This window comes from Oncorhynchus kisutch, unplaced genomic scaffold (genome assembly GCF_002021735.2).
Source record: "Oncorhynchus kisutch isolate 150728-3 unplaced genomic scaffold, Okis_V2 Okis03b-Okis08b_hom, whole genome shotgun sequence".
Classification (NCBI taxonomy): Eukaryota; Metazoa; Chordata; class Actinopteri; order Salmoniformes; family Salmonidae; genus Oncorhynchus; species Oncorhynchus kisutch.
In genome coordinates, this window is record NW_022261980.1 from 12,854,669 (window position 1) to 12,875,694 (window position 21,026).

At 40.6% G+C, this 21,026-nt stretch overlaps 1 protein-coding gene across 1 annotated transcript in view; it reads left to right on the forward strand.

The window, feature by feature from the left end:
- LOC109886615 (otogelin-like) overlaps window positions 1–21,026 on the forward strand; it is a 146,547-nt gene that overhangs the window by 27,866 nt on the left and 97,655 nt on the right. Inside the window, 1 exon segment of the mRNA XM_031812411.1 lies at window positions 17,593–17,725. Within this exon segment, the coding sequence (XP_031668271.1) occupies window positions 17,593–17,725 (133 nt within the window).

Below are 21,026 nucleotides of genomic sequence, written 5' to 3' on the forward strand. Positions count from 1 at the left end.
ATTATAGTCTCTACAAGACAACCCATAGAGCAGACTGATACACACCATTATAGTCTCTACAAGACAACCCATAGAGCAGACTGATACACACCATTATAGTCTCTACAATACAACCCATAGAGAAGACTGATACACACCATTATAGTCTCTACAAGACAACCCATAGAGAAGACTGATACACACCGTTATAGTCTCTACAAGACAACCCATAGAGAAGACTGATACACACCGTTATAGTCTCTACAAGACAACCCATAGAGAAGACTGATACACACCATTATAGTCTCTACAAGACAACCCATAGAGCAGACTGATACACACCATTATAGTCTCTACAAGACAACCCATAGAGCAGACTGATACACACCATTATAGTCTCTACAAGACAACCCATAGAGCAGACTGATACATTATAGTCTCTACAAGACAACCCATAGAGCAGACTGATACACACCATTATAGTCTCTACAAGACAACCCATAGAGCAGACTGATACACACCATTATAGTCTCTACAAGACAACCCATAGAGCAGACTGATACACACCATTATAGTCTCTACAATACAACCCATAGAGCAGACTGATACACACCATTATAGTCTCTACAAGACAACCCATAGAGAAGACTGATACATTATAGTCTCTACAAGACAACCCATAGAGAAGACTGATACACACCGTTATAGTCTCTACAATACAACCCATAGAGAAGACTGATACACACCGTTATAGTCTCTACAAGACAACCCATAGAGAAGACTGATGCACACCATTATAGTCTCTACAAGACAACCCATAGAGAAGACTGATACACACCATTATAGTCTCTACAAGACAACCCATAGAGAAGACTGATGCACACCATTATAGTCTCTACAAGACAACCCATAGAGAAGACTGATACACACCGTTATAGTCTCTACAAGACAACCCATAGAGAAGACTGATACACACCATTATAGTCTCTACAAGACAACCCATAGAGAAGACTGATACACACCATTATAGTCTCTACAAGACAACCCATAGAGCAGACTGATACATTATAGTATCTACAAGACAACCCATAGAGCAGACTGATACATTATAGTCTCTACAAGACAACCCATAGAGCAGACTGATACATTATAGTCTCTACAAGACAACCCATAGAGAAGACTGATACACACCATTATAGTCTCTACAAGACAACCCATAGAGCAGACTGATACACACCATTATAGTCTCTACAAGACAACCCATAGAGCAGACTGATACACACCATTATAGTCTCTACAAGACAACCCATAGAGAAGACTGATACATTATAGTCTCTACAAGACAACCCATAGAGAAGACTGATACACACCATTATAGTCTCTACAAGACAACCCATAGAGAAGACTGATACACACCGTTATAGTCTCTACAAGACAACCCATAGAGAAGACTGATACATTATAGTCTCTACAAGACAACCCATAGAGAAGACTGATACACACCGTTATAGTCTCTACAAGACAACCCATAGAGAAGACTGATACACACCGTTATAGTCTCTACAAGACAACCCATAGAGAAGACTGATACACACCATTATAGTCTCTACAAGACAACCCATAGAGCAGACTAATACACACCATTATAGTCTCTACAAGACAACCCATAGAGCAGGACTGATACACACCATTATAGTCTCTACAATACAACCCATAGAGCAGACTGATACACACCATTATAGTCTCTACAAGACAACCCATAGAGAAGACTGATACATTATAGTCTCTACAAGACAACCCATAGAGCAGACTGATACACACCATTATAGTCTCTACAATACAACCCATAGAGCAGACTGATACACACCATTATAGTCTCTACAAGACAACCCATAGAGAAGACTGATACATTATAGTCTCTACAAGACAACCCATAGAGAAGACTGATACACACCATTATAGTCTCTACAAAACAACCCATAGAGCAGACTGATACACACCATTATAGTCTCTACAATACAACCCATAGAGCAGACTGATACACACCATTATAGTCTCTACAAGACAACCCATAGAGAAGACTGATACATTATAGTCTCTACAAGACAACCCATAGAGAAGACTGATACACACCGTTATAGTCTCTACAAGACAACCCATAGAGAAGACTGATACATTATAGTCTCTACAAGACAACCCCATAGAGAAGACTGATACACACCATTATAGTCTCTACAAGACAACCCATAGAGAAGACTGATACACACCATTATAGTCTCTACAAAACAACCCATAGAGCAGACTGATACACACCATTATAGTCTCTACAATACAACCCATAGAGCAGACTGATACACACCATTATAGTCTCTACAAGACAACCCATAGAGAAGACTGATACATTATAGTCTCTACAAGACAACCCATAGAGCAGACTGATACACACAATTATAGTCTCTACAATAAAACCCATAGAGCAGACTGATACACACCATTATAGTCTCTACAAGACAACCATAGCGAAGACTGATACATTATAGTCTCTACAAGACAACCCATAGAGAAGACTGATACACACCGTTATAGTCTCTACAAGACAACCCATAGAGCAGACTGATACACACCATTATAGTCTCTACAATACAACCCATAGAGCAGACTGATACACACCATTATAGTCTCTACAAGACAACCCATAGAGAAGACTGATACATTATAGTCTCTACAAGACAACCCATAGAGAAGACTGATACACACCGTTATAGTCTCTACAAGACAACCCATAGAGAAGACTGATACATTATAGTCTCTACAAGACAACCCATAGAGAAGACTGATACACACCGTTATAGTCTCTACAAGACAACCCATAGAGCAGACTGATACACACCATTATAGTCTCTACAAGACAACCCATAGAGCAGACTGATACACACCATTATAGTCTCTACAAGACAACCCATAGAGCAGGACTGATACACACCATTATAGTCTCTACAATACAACCCATAGAGCAGACTGATACACACCATTATAGTCTCTACAAGACAACCCATAGAGAAGACTGATACATTATAGTCTCTACAAGACAACCCATAGAGCAGACTGATACACACCATTATAGTCTCTACAAGACAACCCATAGAGCAGACTGATACACACCATTATAGTCTCTACAAGACAACCCATAGAGCAGACTGATACACACCATTATAGTCTCTACAAGACAACCCATAGAGAAGACTGATACACACCATTATAGTCTCTACAAGACAACCCATAGAGCAGACTGATACACACCATTATAGTCTCTACAAGACAACCCATAGAGCAGACTGATACACACCATTATAGTCTCTACAAGACAACCCATAGAGCAGACTGATACACACCATTATAGTCTCTACAATACAACCCATAGAGCAGACTGATACACACCATTATAGTCTCTACAAGACAACCCATAGAGAAGACTGATACATTATAGTCTCTACAAGACAACCCATAGAGAAGACTGATACACACCATTATAGTCTCTACAAGACAACCCATAGAGCAGACTGATACACACCATTATAGTCTCTACAATACAACCCATAGAGCAGACTGATACACACCATTATAGTCTCTACAATACAACCCATAGAGCAGACTGATACACACCATTATAGTCTCTACAAGACAACCCATAGAGAAGACTGATACACACCGTTATAGTCTCTACAAGACAACCCATAGAGCAGACTGATACACACCATTATAGTCTTACAATACAACCCATAGAGCAGACTGATACACACCATTATAGTCTCTACAAGACAACCCATAGAGAAGACTGATACATTATAGTCTCTACAAGACAACCCATAGAGAAGACTGATACACACCGTTATAGTCTCTACAAGACAACCCATAGAGAAGACTGATACACACCATTATAGTCTCTACAGACAACCCATAGAGAAGACTGATACATTATAGTCTCTACAAGACACCGTTATAGTCTCTACAAGACAACCCATAGAGAAGACTGATACACACCATTATAGTCTCTACAAGACAACCCATAGAGCAGACTGATACACACCATTATAGTCTCTACAATACAACCCATAGAGCAGACTGATACACACCATTATAGTCTCTACAATACAACCCATAGAGCAGACTGATACACACCATTATAGTCTCTACAAGACAACCCATAGAGAAGACTGATACATTATAGTCTCTACAAGACAACCCATAGAGAAGACTGATACACACCGTTATAGTCTCTACAAGACAACCCATAGAGAAGACTGATACATTATAGTCTCTACAAGACAACCCATAGAGAAGACTGATACACACCATTATAGTCTCTACAAGACAACCCATAGAGAAGACTGATACACACCATTATAGTCTCTACAAAACAACCCATAGAGCAGACTGATACACACCATTATAGTCTCTACAAGACAACCCATAGAGAAGACTGATACATTATAGTCTCTACAAGACAACCCATAGAGCAGACTGATACACACAATTATAGTCTCTACAATAAAACCCATAGAGCAGACTGATACACACCATTATAGTCTCTACAAGACAACCCATAGCGAAGACTGATACATTATAGTCTCTACAAGACAACCCATAGAGAAGACTGATACACACCGTTATAGTCTCTACAAGACAACCCATAGAGCAGACTGATACACACCATTATAGTCTCTACAATACAACCCATAGAGCAGACTGATACACACCATTATAGTCTCTACAAGACAACCCATAGAGAAGACTGATACATTATAGTCTCTACAAGACAACCCATAGAGAAGACTGATACACACCGTTATAGTCTCTACAAGACAACCCATAGAGAAGACTGATACATTATAGTCTCTACAAGACAACCCATAGAGAAGACTGATACACACCGTTATAGTCTCTACAAGACAACCCATAGAGCAGACTGATACACACCATTATAGTCTCTACAAGACAACCCATAGAGCAGACTGATACACACCATTATAGTCTCTACAAGACAACCCATAGAGCAGACTGATACACACCATTATAGTCTCTACAATACAACCCATAGAGCAGACTGATACACACCATTATAGTCTCTACAAGACAACCCATAGAGAAGACTGATACATTATAGTCTCTACAAGACAACCCATAGAGCAGACTGATACACACCATTATAGTCTCTACAAGACAACCCATAGAGCAGACTGATACACACCATTATAGTCTCTACAAGACAACCCATAGAGCAGACTGATACACACCATTATAGTCTCTACAATACAACCCATAGAGCAGACTGATACACACCATTATAGTCTCTACAAGACAACCCATAGAGAAGGACTGATACATTATAGTCTCTACAAGACAACCCATAGAGAAGACTGATACACACCGTTATAGTCTCTACAAGACAACCCATAGAGAAGACTGATACACACCATTATAGTCTCTACAAGACAACCCATAGAGCAGACTGATACACACCATTATAGTCTCTACAAGACAACCCATAGAGCAGACTGATACACACCATTATAGTCTCTACAAGACAACCCATAGAGCAGACTGATACACACCATTATAGTCTCTACAATACAACCCATAGAGAAGACTGATACATTATAGTCTCTACAAGACAAACCCATAGAGAAGACTGATACACACCGTTATAGTCTCTACAAGACAACCCATAGAGAAGACTGATACACACCATTATAGTCTCTACAAGACAACCCATAGAGAAGACTGATACATTATAGTCTCTACAAGACACCGTTATAGTCTCTACAAGACAACCCATAGAGAAGACTGATACACACCATTATAGTCTCTACAAGACAACCCATAGAGCAGACTGATACACACCATTATAGTCTCTACAATACAACCCATAGAGCAGACTGATACACACCATTATAGTCTCTACAATACAACCCATAGAGCAGACTGATACACACCATTATAGTCTCTACAAGACAACCCATAGAGAAGACTGATACATTATAGTCTCTACAAGACAACCCATAGAGAAGACTGATACACACCGTTATAGTCTCTACAAGACAACCCATAGAGAAGACTGATACATTATAGTCTCTACAAGACAACCCATAGAGAAGACTGATACACACCATTATAGTCTCTACAAGACAACCCATAGAGAAGACTGATACACACCATTATAGTCTCTACAAAACAACCCATAGAGCAGACTGATACACACCATTATAGTCTCTACAAGACAACCCATAGAGAAGACTGATACATTATAGTCTCTACAAGACAACCCATAGAGCAGACTGATACACACAATTATAGTCTCTACAATAAAACCCATAGAGCAGACTGATACACACCATTATAGTCTCTACAAGACAACCCATAGCGAAGACTGATACATTATAGTCTCTACAAGACAACCCATAGAGAAGACTGATACACACCGTTATAGTCTCTACAAGACAACCCATAGAGCAGACTGATACACACCATTATAGTCTCTACAATACAACCCATAGAGCAGACTGATACACACCATTATAGTCTCTACAAGACAACCCATAGAGAAGACTGATACATTATAGTCTCTACAAGACAACCCATAGAGAAGACTGATACACACCGTTATAGTCTCTACAAGACAACCCATAGAGAAGACTGATACATTATAGTCTCTACAAGACAACCCATAGAGAAGACTGATACACACCGTTATAGTCTCTACAAGACAACCCATAGAGCAGACTGATACACACCATTATAGTCTCTACAAGACAACCCATAGAGCAGACTGATACACACCATTATAGTCTCTACAAGACAACCCATAGAGCAGACTGATACACACCATTATAGTCTCTACAATACAACCCATAGAGCAGACTGATACACACCATTATAGTCTCTACAAGACAACCCATAGAGAAGACTGATACATTATAGTCTCTACAAGACAACCCATAGAGCAGACTGATACACACCATTATAGTCTCTACAAGACAACCCATAGAGCAGACTGATACACACCATTATAGTCTCTACAAGACAACCCATAGAGCAGACTGATACACACCATTATAGTCTCTACAATACAACCCATAGAGCAGACTGATACACACCATTATAGTCTCTACAAGACAACCCATAGAGAAGACTGATACATTATAGTCTCTACAAGACAACCCATAGAGAAGACTGATACACACCATTATAGTCTCTACAAGACAACCCATAGAGCAGACTGATACACACCATTATAGTCTCTACAAGACAACCCATAGAGCAGACTGATACACACCATTATAGTCTCTACAAGACAACCCATAGAGCAGACTGATACACACCATTATAGTCTCTACAATACAACCCATAGAGCAGACTGATACACACCATTATAGTCTCTACAAGACAACCCATAGAGAAGACTGATACATTATAGTCTCTACAAGACAACCCATAGAGAAGACTGATACACACCATTATAGTCTCTACAAGACAACCCATAGAGCAGACTGATACACACCATTATAGTCTCTACAATACAACCCATAGAGCAGACTGATACACACCATTATAGTCTCTACAATACAACCCATAGAGCAGACTGATACACACCATTATAGTCTCTACAAGACAACCCATAGAGAAGACTGATACACACCGTTATAGTCTCTACAAGACAACCCATAGAGCAGACTGATACACACCATTATAGTCTCTACAATACAACCCATAGAGCAGACTGATACACACCATTATAGTCTCTACAAGACAACCCATAGAGAAGACTGATACATTATAGTCTCTACAAGACAACCCATAGAGAAGACTGATACACACCGTTATAGTCTCTACAAGACAACCCATAGAGAAGACTGATACACACCATTATAGTCTCTACAAGACAACCCATAGAGAAGACTGATACATTATAGTCTCTACAAGACACCGTTATAGTCTCTACAAGACAACCCATAGAGAAGACTGATACACACCATTATAGTCTCTACAATACAACCCATAGAGCAGACTGATACACACCATTATAGTCTCTACAAGACAACCCATAGAGAAGACTGATACACACCATTATAGTCTCTACAAGACAACCCATAGAGCAGACTGATACACACCATTATAGTCTCTACAAGACAACCAATAGAGAAGACTGATACACACCATTATAGTCTCTACAAGAAAACCCATAGAGAAGACTGATACACACCGTTATAGTCTCTACAAGACAACCCATAGAGCAGACTGATACACACCATTATAGTCTCTACAAGACAACCTATAGAGAAGACTGATACACACCATTATAGTCTCTACAAGACAACCCATAGAGAAGACTGATACACACCATTATAGTCTCTACAAGACAACCCATAGAGCAGACTGATGTACACCATTATAGTCTCTACAAGACAACCCATAGAGAAGACTGATACATTATAGTCTCTACAAGACAACCCATAGAGAAGACTGATACACACCGTTATAGTCTCTACAAGACAACCCATAGAGAAGACTGATACATTATAGTCTCTACAAGACAACCCATAGAGAAGACTGATACACACCGTTATAGTCTCTACAAGACAACCCATAGAGAAGACTGATACACACCGTTATAGTCTCTACAAGACAACCCATAGAGAAGACTGATACACACCATTATAGTCTCTACAAGACAACCCATAGAGCAGACTGATACACACCATTATAGTCTCTACAAGACAACCCATAGAGCAGACTGATACACACCATTATAGTCTCTACAAGACAACCCATAGAGCAGACTGATACACACCATTATAGTCTCTACAATACAACCCATAGAGCAGACTGATACACACCATTATAGTCTCTACAAGACAACCCATAGAGAAGACTGATACATTATAGTCTCTACAAGACAACCCATAGAGCAGACTGATACACACCATCATAGTCTCTACAATACAACCCATAGAGCAGACTGATACACACCATTATAGTCTCTACAAGACAACCCATAGAGAAGACTGATACATTATAGTCTCTACAAGACAACCCATAGAGAAGACTGATACACACCATTATAGTCTCTACAAAACAACCCATAGAGCAGACTGATACACACCATTATAGTCTCTACAAGACAACCCATAGAGCAGACTGATACACACCATTATAGTCTCTACAATACAACCCATAGAGCAGACTGATACACACCGTTATAGTCTCTACAAGACAACCCATAGAGAAGACTGATACACACCATTATAGTCTCTACAAGACAACCCATAGAGCAGACTGATACACACCATTATAGTCTCTACAAGACAACCCATAGAGCAGACTGATACACACCATTATAGTCTCTACAAGACAACCCATAGAGCAGACTGATACACACCATTATAGTCTCTACAATACAACCCATAGAGCAGACTGATACACACCATTATAGTCTCTACAAGACAACCCATAGAGAAGACTGATACATTATAGTCTCTACAAGACAACCCATAGAGAAGACTGATACACACCGTTATAGTCTCTACAAGACAACCCATAGAGAAGACTGATACACACCATTATAGTCTCTACAAGACAACCCATAGAGCAGACTGATACACACCATTATAGTCTCTACAAGACAACCCATAGAGCAGACTGATACACACCATTATAGTCTCTACAAGACAACCCATAGAGCAGACTGATACACACCATTATAGTCTCTACAAGACAACCCATAGAGAAGACTGATACACACCATTATAGTCTCTACAAGACAACCCATAGAGCAGACTGATACACACCATTATAGTCTCTACAAGACAACCAATAGAGAAGACTGATACACACCATTATAGTCTCTACAAGAAAACCCATAGAGAAGACTGATACACACCGTTATAGTCTCTACAAGACAACCCATAGAGCAGACTGATACACACCATTATAGTCTCTACAAGACAACCTATAGAGAAGACTGATACACACCATTATAGTCTCTACAAGACAACCCATAGAGAAGACTGATACACACCATTATAGTCTCTACAAGACAACCCATAGAGCAGACTGATGTACACCATTATAGTCTCTACAAGACAACCCATAGAGAAGACTGATACATTATAGTCTCTACAAGACAACCCATAGAGAAGACTGATACACACCGTTATAGTCTCTACAAGACAACCCATAGAGAAGACTGATACACACCGTTATAGTCTCTACAAGACAACCCATAGAGAAGACTGATACACACCATTATAGTCTCTACAAGACAACCCATAGAGCAGACTGATACACACCATTATAGTCTCTACAAGACAACCCATAGAGCAGACTGATACACACCATTATAGTCTCTACAAGACAACCCATAGAGCAGACTGATACACACCATTATAGTCTCTACAAGACAACCCATAGAGCAGACTGATACACACCATTATAGTCTCTACAATACAACACATAGAGCAGACTGATACACACCATTATAGTCTCTACAAGACAACCCATAGAGAAGACTGATACATTATAGTCTCTACAAGACAACCCATAGAGCAGACTGATACACACCATTATAGTCTCTACAATACAACCCATAGAGCAGACTGATACACACCATTATAGTCTCTACAAGACAACCCATAGAGAAGACTGATACATTATAGTCTCTACAAGACAACCCATAGAGAAGACTGATACACACCATTATAGTCTCTACAAAACAACCCATAGAGCAGACTGATACACACCATTATAGTCTCTACAATACAACCCATAGAGCAGACTGATACACACCATTATAGTCTCTACAAGACAACCCATAGAGAAGACTGATACATTATAGTCTCTACAAGACAACCCATAGAGAAGACTGATACACACCGTTATAGTCTCTACAAGACAACCCATAGAGCAGACTGATACACACCATTATAGTCTCTACAATACAACCCATAGAGCAGACTGATACACACCATTATAGTCTCTACAAGACAACCCATAGAGAAGACTGATACATTATAGTCTCTACAAGACAACCCATAGAGAAGACTGATACATTATAGTCTCTACAAGACAACCCATAGAGAAGACTGATACACACCGTTATAGTCTCTACAAGACAACCCATAGAGCAGACTGATACACACCATTATAGTCTCTACAAGACAACCCATAGAGCAGACTGATACACACCATTATAGTCTCTACAAGACAACCCATAGAGCAGACTGATACACACCATTATAGTCTCTACAATACAACCCATAGAGCAGACTGATACACACCATTATAGTCTCTACAAGACAACCCATAGAGAAGACTGATACATTATAGTCTCTACAAGACAACCCATAGAGAAGACTGATACACACCGTTATAGTCTCTACAAGACAACCCATAGAGAAGACTGATACACACCATTATAGTCTCTACAAGACAACCCATAGAGCAGACTGATACACACCATTATAGTCTCTACAAGACAACCCATAGAGCAGACTGATACACACCATTATAGTCTCTACAAGACAACCCATAGAGCAGACTGATACACACCATTATAGTCTCTACAATACAACCCATAGAGCAGACTGATACACACCATTATAGTCTCTACAAGACAACCCATAGAGAAGACTGATACATTATAGTCTCTACAAGACAACCCATAGAGAAGACTGATACACACCATTATAGTCTCTACAAGACAACCCATAGAGCAGACTGATACACACCATTATAGTCTCTACAATACAACCCATAGAGCAGACTGATACACACCATTATAGTCTCTACAAGACAACCCATAGAGAAGACTGATACACACCGTTATAGTCTCTACAAGACAACCCATAGAGCAGACTGATACACACCATTATAGTCTCTACAATACAACCCATAGAGCAGACTGATACACACCATTATAGTCTCTACAAGACAACCCATAGAGAAGACTGATACATTATAGTCTCTACAAGACAACCATAGAGAAGACTGATACACACCGTTATAGTCTCTACAAGACAACCCATAGAGAAGACTGATACACACCATTATAGTCTCTACAAGACAACCCATAGAGAAGACTGATACATTATAGTCTCTACAAGACACCGTTATAGTCTCTACAAGACAACCCATAGAGAAGACTGATACACACCATTATAGTCTCTACAATACAACCCATAGAGCAGACTGATACACACCATTATAGTCTCTACAAGACAACCCATAGAGAAGACTGATACATTATAGTCTCTACAAGACAACCCATAGAGAAGACTGATACACACCGTTATAGTCTCTACAAGACAACCCATAGAGAAGACTGATACACACCATTATAGTCTCTACAAGACAACCCATAGAGAAGACTGATACATTATAGTCTCTACAAGACAACCCATAGAGCAGACTGATACACACCATTATAGTCTCTACAAGACAACCCATAGAGAAGACTGATACACACCATTATAGTCTCTACAAGACAACCCATAGAGAAGACTGATACACACCATTATAGTCTCTACAATACAACCCATAGAGCAGACGGATACACACCATTATAGTCTCTACAAGACAACCCATAGAGAAGACTGATACAGTATAGTCTCTACAAGACAACCCATAGAGAAGACTGATACACACCGTTATAGTCTCTACAAGACAACCCATAGAGAAGACTGATACACACCATTATAGTCTCTACAAGACAACCCATAGAGCAGACTGATACACACCATTATAGTCTCTACAAGACAACCCATAGAGCAGACTGATACACACCATTATAGTCTCTACAAGACAACCCATAGAGAAGACTGATACATTATAGTCTCTACAAGACAACCCATAGAGAAGACTGATACACACCATTATAGTCTCTACAAGACAACCCATAGAGCAGACTGATACACACCATTATAGTCTCTACAAGACAACCCATAGAGAAGACTGATACATTATAGTCTCTACAAGACAACCCATAGAGAAGACTGATACACACCATTATAGTCTCTACAAGACAACCCATAGAGCAGACTGATACACACCATTATAGTCTCTACAAGACAACCCATAGAGCAGACTGATACACACCATTATAGTCTCTACAATACAACCCATAGAGCAGACTGATACACACCATTATAGTCTCTACAAGACAACCCATAGAGAAGACTGATACATTATAGTCTCTACAAGACAACCCATAGAGAAGACTGATACACACCATTATAGTCTCTACAAGACAACCCATAGAGCAGACTGATACACACCATTATAGTCTCTACAATACAACCCATAGAGCAGACTGATACACACCATTATAGTCTCTACAAGACAACCCATAGAGAAGACTGATGCATTATAGTCTCTACAAGACAACCCATAGAGAAGACTGATACACACCGTTATAGTCTCTACAAGACAACCCATAGAGCAGACTGATACACACCATTATAGTCTCTACAATACAACCCATAGAGCAGACTGATACACACCATTATAGTCTCTACAAGACAACCCATAGAGAAGACTGATACATTATAGTCTCTACAAGACAACCCATAGAGCAGACTGATACACACCATTATAGTCTCTACAAGACAACCCATAGAGCAGACTGATACACACCATTATAGTCTCTACAAGACAACCCATAGAGCAGACTGATACACACCATTATAGTCTCTACAAGACAACCCATAGAGAAGACTGATACATTATAGTCTCTACAAGACAACCCATAGAGAAGACTGATACACACCATTATAGTCTCTACAAGACAACCCATAGAGCAGACTGATACACACCATTATAGTCTCTACAAGACAACCCATAGAGCAGACTGATACACACCATTATAGTCTCTACAATACAACCCATAGAGCAGACTGATACACACCATTATAGTCTCTACAAGACAACCCATAGAGAAGACTGATACATTATAGTCTCTACAAGACAACCCATAGAGAAGACTGATACACACCATTATAGTCTCTACAAGACAACCCATAGAGCAGACTGATACACACCATTATAGTCTCTACAAGACAACCCATAGAGCAGACTGATACACACCATTATAGTCTCTACAATACAACCCATAGAGCAGACTGATACACACCATTATAGTCTCTACAAGACAACCCATAGAGAAGACTGATACATTATAGTCTCTACAAGACAACCCATAGAGAAGACTGATACACACCATTATAGTCTCTACAAGACAACCCATAGAGCAGACTGATACACACCATTATAGTCTCTACAATACAACCCATAGAGCAGACTGATACACACCATTATAGTCTCTACAAGACAACCCATAGAGAAGACTGATACATTATAGTCTCTACAAGACAACCCATAGAGAAGACTGATACACACCGTTATAGTCTCTACAAGACAACCCATAGAGCAGACTGATACACACCATTATAGTCTCTACAATACAACCCATAGAGCAGACTGATACACACCATTATAGTCTCTACAAGACAACCCATAGAGAAGACTGATACATTATAGTCTCTACAAGACAACCCATAGAGCAGACTGATACACACCATTATAGTCTCTACAAGACAACCCATAGAGCAGACTGATACACACCATTATAGTCTCTACAAGACAACCCATAGAGCAGACTGATACACACCATTATAGTCTCTACAAGACAACCCATAGAGAAGACTGATACACACCATTATAGTCTCTACAAGACAACCCATAGAGAAGACTGATCCACACCATTATAGTCTCTACAAGACAACCCATAGAGCAGACTGATACACACCATTATAGTCTCTACAAGACAACCCATAGAGCAGACTGATACACACCGTTATAGTCTCTACAAGACAACCCATAGAGAAGACTGATACATTATAGTCTCTACAAGACAACCCATAGAGAAGACTGATACACACCATTATAGTCTCTACAAGACAACCCATAGAGCAGACTGATACACACCGTTATAGTCTCTACAAGACAACCCATAGAGAAGACTGATACACACCATTATAGTCTCTACAAGTGATAAAAAATAATAGAACATTTGTCGAAATGAAGCCTCAATAAAAAAAGTATTTTTCAAGTTGATTGGAAATGACTACGTTGGACATCTATGACTACGGACTACTGACGTTGGACATCTATGACTACGGACTACTGACGTTGGACATCTATGACTACGGACTACTGACGTTGGACATCTAAGACTACGGACTACTGACGTTGGACATCTAAGACTACGGACTACTGACGTTGGACATCTAAGACTACGGACTACTGACGTTGGACATCTAAGACTACGGACTACTGACGTTGGACATCTAAGACTACGGACTACTGACGTTGGACATCTAAGACTACGGACTACTGACGTTGGACATCTAAGACTACGGACTACTGACGTTGGACATCTAAGACTACGGACTACTGACGTTGGACATCTAAGACTACGGACTACTGACGTTGGACATCTAAGACTACGGACTACTGACGTTGGACATCTAAGACTACGGACTACTGACGTTGGACATCTAAGACTACGGACTACTGACGTTGGACATCTAAGACTACGGACTACTGACGTTGGACATATAAGACTACGGACTACTGACGTTGGACATATAAGACTACGGACTACTGACGTTGGACATCTAAGACTACGGACTACTGACGTTGGACATCTAAGACTACGGACTACTGACGTTGGACATCTAAGACTACGGACTACTGACGTTGGACATCTAAGACTACGGACTACTGACGTTGGACATCTAAGACTACGGACTACTGACGTTGGACATCTAAGACTACGGACTACTGACGTTGGACATCTAAGACTACGGACTACTGACGTTGGACATCTAAGACTACGGACTACTGACGTTGGACATCTAAGACTACGGACTACTGACGTTGGACATCTAAGACTACGGACTACTGACGTTGGACATCTAAGCAATATTCAGTAAATGTTCTAACTTAAAAGACATCAGTTGATATGATGTCATGCCTGTCACAGCTGACTTTCAAACTGCTGCGCTATTTGTTTCTCTGCCTTGTGACGACACGAAAACAAAGCCGACCAATCAGGTTTGATCGTAAAATAGAGAAACATTTGGCTCTTCTTAAAGTTCACATCATTATGTCGGAAAAGGGTCTCTCTCTCTGTCTCTCTCCCTCTCCCTGTCTCTGTCTCTGTCTCTCTCTCTCTCTCTCTCTCTCTTCCTCTGTCTCCCTCTCCCTCTCCCTCTCCCTGTCTCTGTCTCTGTCTCTGTCTCTGTCTCTGTCTCTGTCTCTGTGTCTCTCTCTCTCTCTGGTGGCATTTTTCTCCTGAAACCTGATGTCTGTGAGGAGTAGGCAGATGAAAGGTTCTGGGAGCTGTGTTTGTGTCCTGATCAAACCATCTAATATGTCTGACAGATACAACATGAAACGCTACAAAAGACTGACAGCTTCTCTTCCTCAAAGCCTCCAATCCCCAGCAACCATCAGCCGCTGACATCCTCAACTCAACACTCAACGCAGCAGCAAGCAGGCCACAGATTACCATGTCAAACACAGGCATTCTAGAGGGCCAACCGGGCTGTGGATGGCTTTATAGGGGAGATGAAGGAAGTGGGAAGGTGGGGGAGAGAGAGAAAAAATATATATAGAGAGAGAGAGATAGAGAGAGAGTTTGCGAGAGCGGGGGAGAGAGAGAGAGAAAGAGAGTGAGAGAGAGAGAGAGAGATGGAGAGAGGCCAGGCTGTGTGAACACATGAGGTGGTGGAGAGAGAGAGAGAAAAAGAGAGAGAGTTTGCGAGGGCGGGAGAGAGAGAGGAGGAGGGAGGAGGAGAGAGAGGAAAAGAGAGAGGAGGACGAGACAGAGACAGAGGGAGAGGGCTAGGGAGATGGAGAGGGAGAGGGAGAGGGAGAGGGAGAGGGAGAGGGAGAGGGAGAGAGGAGGAGAGAGAGGGAGAGAGAGGGAGAGAGGGAGAGAGAGGGAGAGAGAGGGAGATAGAGAGGGAGAGGGTGAGAGGAGGAGAGAGAGGGAGAGAGGGAGAGAGAGACAGAGGGAGAGGGCTAGGGAGAGGGAGAGGGAGAGGGAGAGGGAGAGGGAGAGGGTGAGAGGAGGAGAGAGAGGGAGAGAGAGGGAGAGAGAGAGACCGAGCTGTGTGAAAGCGGGCAGGTGAAATCGTCTGTCGGCTGCTCTGCCGCTAATGAAAGACTTGATTCATACAGAGCAGATCACTTACTGTCACAGCCCCATGGACCGGGCGGTGAGCGATCTTAAGAAACGCTTCAGTCTTGCAGAAAGACTCCCGAAATAAACCCATCTCAAACAAATATATTACACCGTATCATCAGTGATATAAGCTCTAACTGTTTAGCTTTCAGAGACAACAGTGGGGGGGGGGGGGGTCTTTAGAAAAGGAGCATTACATTTTTTGTACCATTTGCCCCCTCCCCCCTGATCTGTCCCCTCACCTCATCCCTGTATCTGAATTGCTGCAATTAGGTTCCACTCTTTATCTGGCCATCTTGTCTCAATTGCAGCATTTGGACGGGTCTTGTATCCAATCAGTCAGCCTGGTCATAGACGAGGACCCACGGACTGAGATCACACTGACCCACCTAGGAGAGGTCTTCATGGCAGGACAGTACCGCATCTCTCTGCCCTATTCAGACGGTAGGTAACTCACAATCACATACTACTGAACAGGTGTTACTCCTGTGGCACAACTATCAGGGTTATCAGGTGGATGGAGAAGAACTGGATACCGAGGTTAGAAAATAACATTTCAGCACGTTGGTGATCTTGATGTTCCATGCTTGATGTTCATCTCTCTCTCTCTCTCTCTCTCTATCCCCCCCTCTCACTCTCTCTATCCCCGCTCTCCCTCTCTTTATCTCTCTTTATATCTCTCTCTGTCTCTCTCTCTCTCTCTATCCCCCCTCTCTCTCTCTATCCCCCTCTCTCTCTCTCTATCCCCCCTCTCACTCTCTTTATCTCTCTCTCTCCATCTCTTTCTCTCTCTCTCTTTATATCTCTCTCTCTCTCTCTCTCTCTCTCCCTCTCTTTCTCTCTCTCTCTTTATATCTCTCTCTGTCTCTCTCTCTCTCTCTCTCTCTCTCTCTCTCTCTCTCTCTCTCTCCATCTCTTTCTCTCTCTCTCTCTTTATATCTCTCTCTCTCTCTCTCTCTCTCTCTCCCTCTCTTTCTCTCTCTCTCTTTATATCTCTCTCTGTCTCTGTCTCTCTCTCTCTCTCTCTCTCTATCCCCCCTCTCACTCTCTCTCTCTCTCTGTCTCTCTCTATATCTCTCTCCATCTCTTTCTCTCTCTCTCTCTTTATATCTCTCTCTCTCTCTCTCTCTCTCTCTCTCCCTCTCTTTCTCTCTCTCTCTTTATATCTCTCTCTGTCTCTCTCTCTCTCTCTCTATCCCCCCTCTCACTCTCTCTCTCTCTCTGTCTCTCTCTATATCTCTCTCTGTCTGTTTCTCTCTCTGTCTCATGGAGCATCAAGATCACCAGTGTGCTGGATCTTCTTTTCAACCTCATATCAATATCATGCCTCGACATTGTCTGTCCAGATCTGTGTTCTTTCAGCACTACGGACTGGGTCTGAGTGGCTGTATTGAAGTGTATTGAATGACAGTTGCTGTCTCTAGACAGGACTCTTATCAGTAAACAGACCGGACTCAGGGCCACTGTGTTAATGATGTATTATGTTGTGTTACAAAATGTATTTCTTCTGTGTTTTTGTTCTCGTGGTTGTTAGCGTTTTCATTCCCATGGTTTGTAATGGTAACCAGCAGTAAACTGTTTTATGTGTGCTTGGTGTAGATGTGGAACGGTTCAGGAATCACATCACCTCATTTAGTCTGATGTATCCATCCATGTGTCCATCCATGTGTCCATCCATGTGTCCATCCATGTGTCCATCCATGTATCCATCCATGTATCCATCCATGTGTCCATCCATGTGTCCATCCATGTGTCCATCCATGTGTCCATCCATGTGTCCATCCATGTATCCATCCATGTATCCATCCATGTATCCATTTAGTAAGGAGAGAGAGAGAGAGAGAGAGAGACTCAAAACACGTACCATCATTATTACCATTAATATTACCACCAGTATTACCATCATTAGTATCATTATTATTACCATTATTATTACCATCATTATTACCATTATTAGTACCACCATTATTACCATTATTACTAACATTATTATTACCACCATTATTACCACCAGTATCACCATCACTATTAACATTATTATTACCACCATTATTAACATCATTATTACCATTATTATTACCGCCATTCCTACCACCATTATTGCCATTATTATTACAATCATTACTACCATTATTATTACCATTATTATTACCATCATTATTACCATCATTATTACCATTATTATTACCAGTATTATTACCATAATTATTACCATAATTATTACCATTACTTAAACCATTATTATTACTATTACCATTATTATTAACATTATCATTACAATCATTACTACCATTATTATTACCATCATTATTACCATCATTATTACCATTGTTATTACCACCATTATTAACATCATTATTACCATTATTATTACCATTACTATTACCATTATTATTACAATCATTACTACCAGTATTATTACCATCATTATCACCATCATTATTACCATTACTATTACCATCATTATTACCATTATTATTACAATCATTACTACCAGTATTATTACCATCATTATCACCATCATTATTACCATCATTATTACCATTACTATTACCATCATTATTACCATTATTATTACCATCATTATTACCATTATTATTACCACCATTATTACCATTATTATTACCATCATTATTACCATTATTATTACCACCATTATTACCATCATTATTACCATCATTATTACCATTACTATTACCATTATTATTACCATCATTATTACCATCAAATTGGATAAAAAAAGCAAAAACATACATAAGTATAAATCATATTTCTATTTCATGTTTTTACAGTTTTTATAGTCTACTCCATGTTTTAATCAGAGCCTCTAGAGACTTCACTAGACCAGTAGAGACTTCTCTAGACCAGTAGAGACTTCACTAGACCAGTAGAGACTTCTCTAGACCAGTAGAGACTTCACTAGACCAGTAGAGACTTCTCTAGACCAGCAGAGACTTCTCTAGACCAGCAGAGACTTCTCTAGACCAGTATAGACTTCTCTAGACCAGTAGAGACTTCTCTAGACCAGCAGAGACTTCTCTAGACCAGTATAGACTTCTCTAGACCAGTAGAGACTTCTCTATACCAGTAGAGATCTCTAGTCCAGCAGAGACTTCTCTAGACCAGTAGAGACTTCACTAGACCAGCAGAGACTTCTCTAGACCAGTAGAGACTTCTCTAGACCAGTATAGACTTCCCTAGACCAGTAGAGACTTCTCTAGACCAGCAGAGACTTCTCTAGACCAGCAGAGACTTCTCTAGACAAGTAGAGACTTCACTAGACCAGTACAGACTTCACTAGACCAGTAGAGACTTCACTAGACTAGTAGAGACTTCACTAGACCAGTGGAGACTTCACTAGACCATTATAGACTTCACTAGACCAGTAGAGACTTCCCTAGACTATTATAGACTTCTCTAGACCAGTAGAGACTTCTCTAGACCAGTAGAGACTTCTCTAGACCAGCATAGACTTCTCTAGACCAGCAGAGACGTCTCTAGACCAGTAGAGACTTCACTAGACCAGCAGAGACTTATCTAGACTATTATGGACTTCACTAGACCAGCAGAGACTTCTCTAGACCACTATAGACTTCTCTAGACTAGTAGAGATTTCTCTAGACCAGCAGAGACTTCTCTAGACCAGTAGAGACTTCTCTAGACCAGTAGAGACCTCTCTAGACCAGTATAGACCTCTCTAGACCAGTATAGACTTCTCTAGACATTTAGAGACTTCTCTAGACCT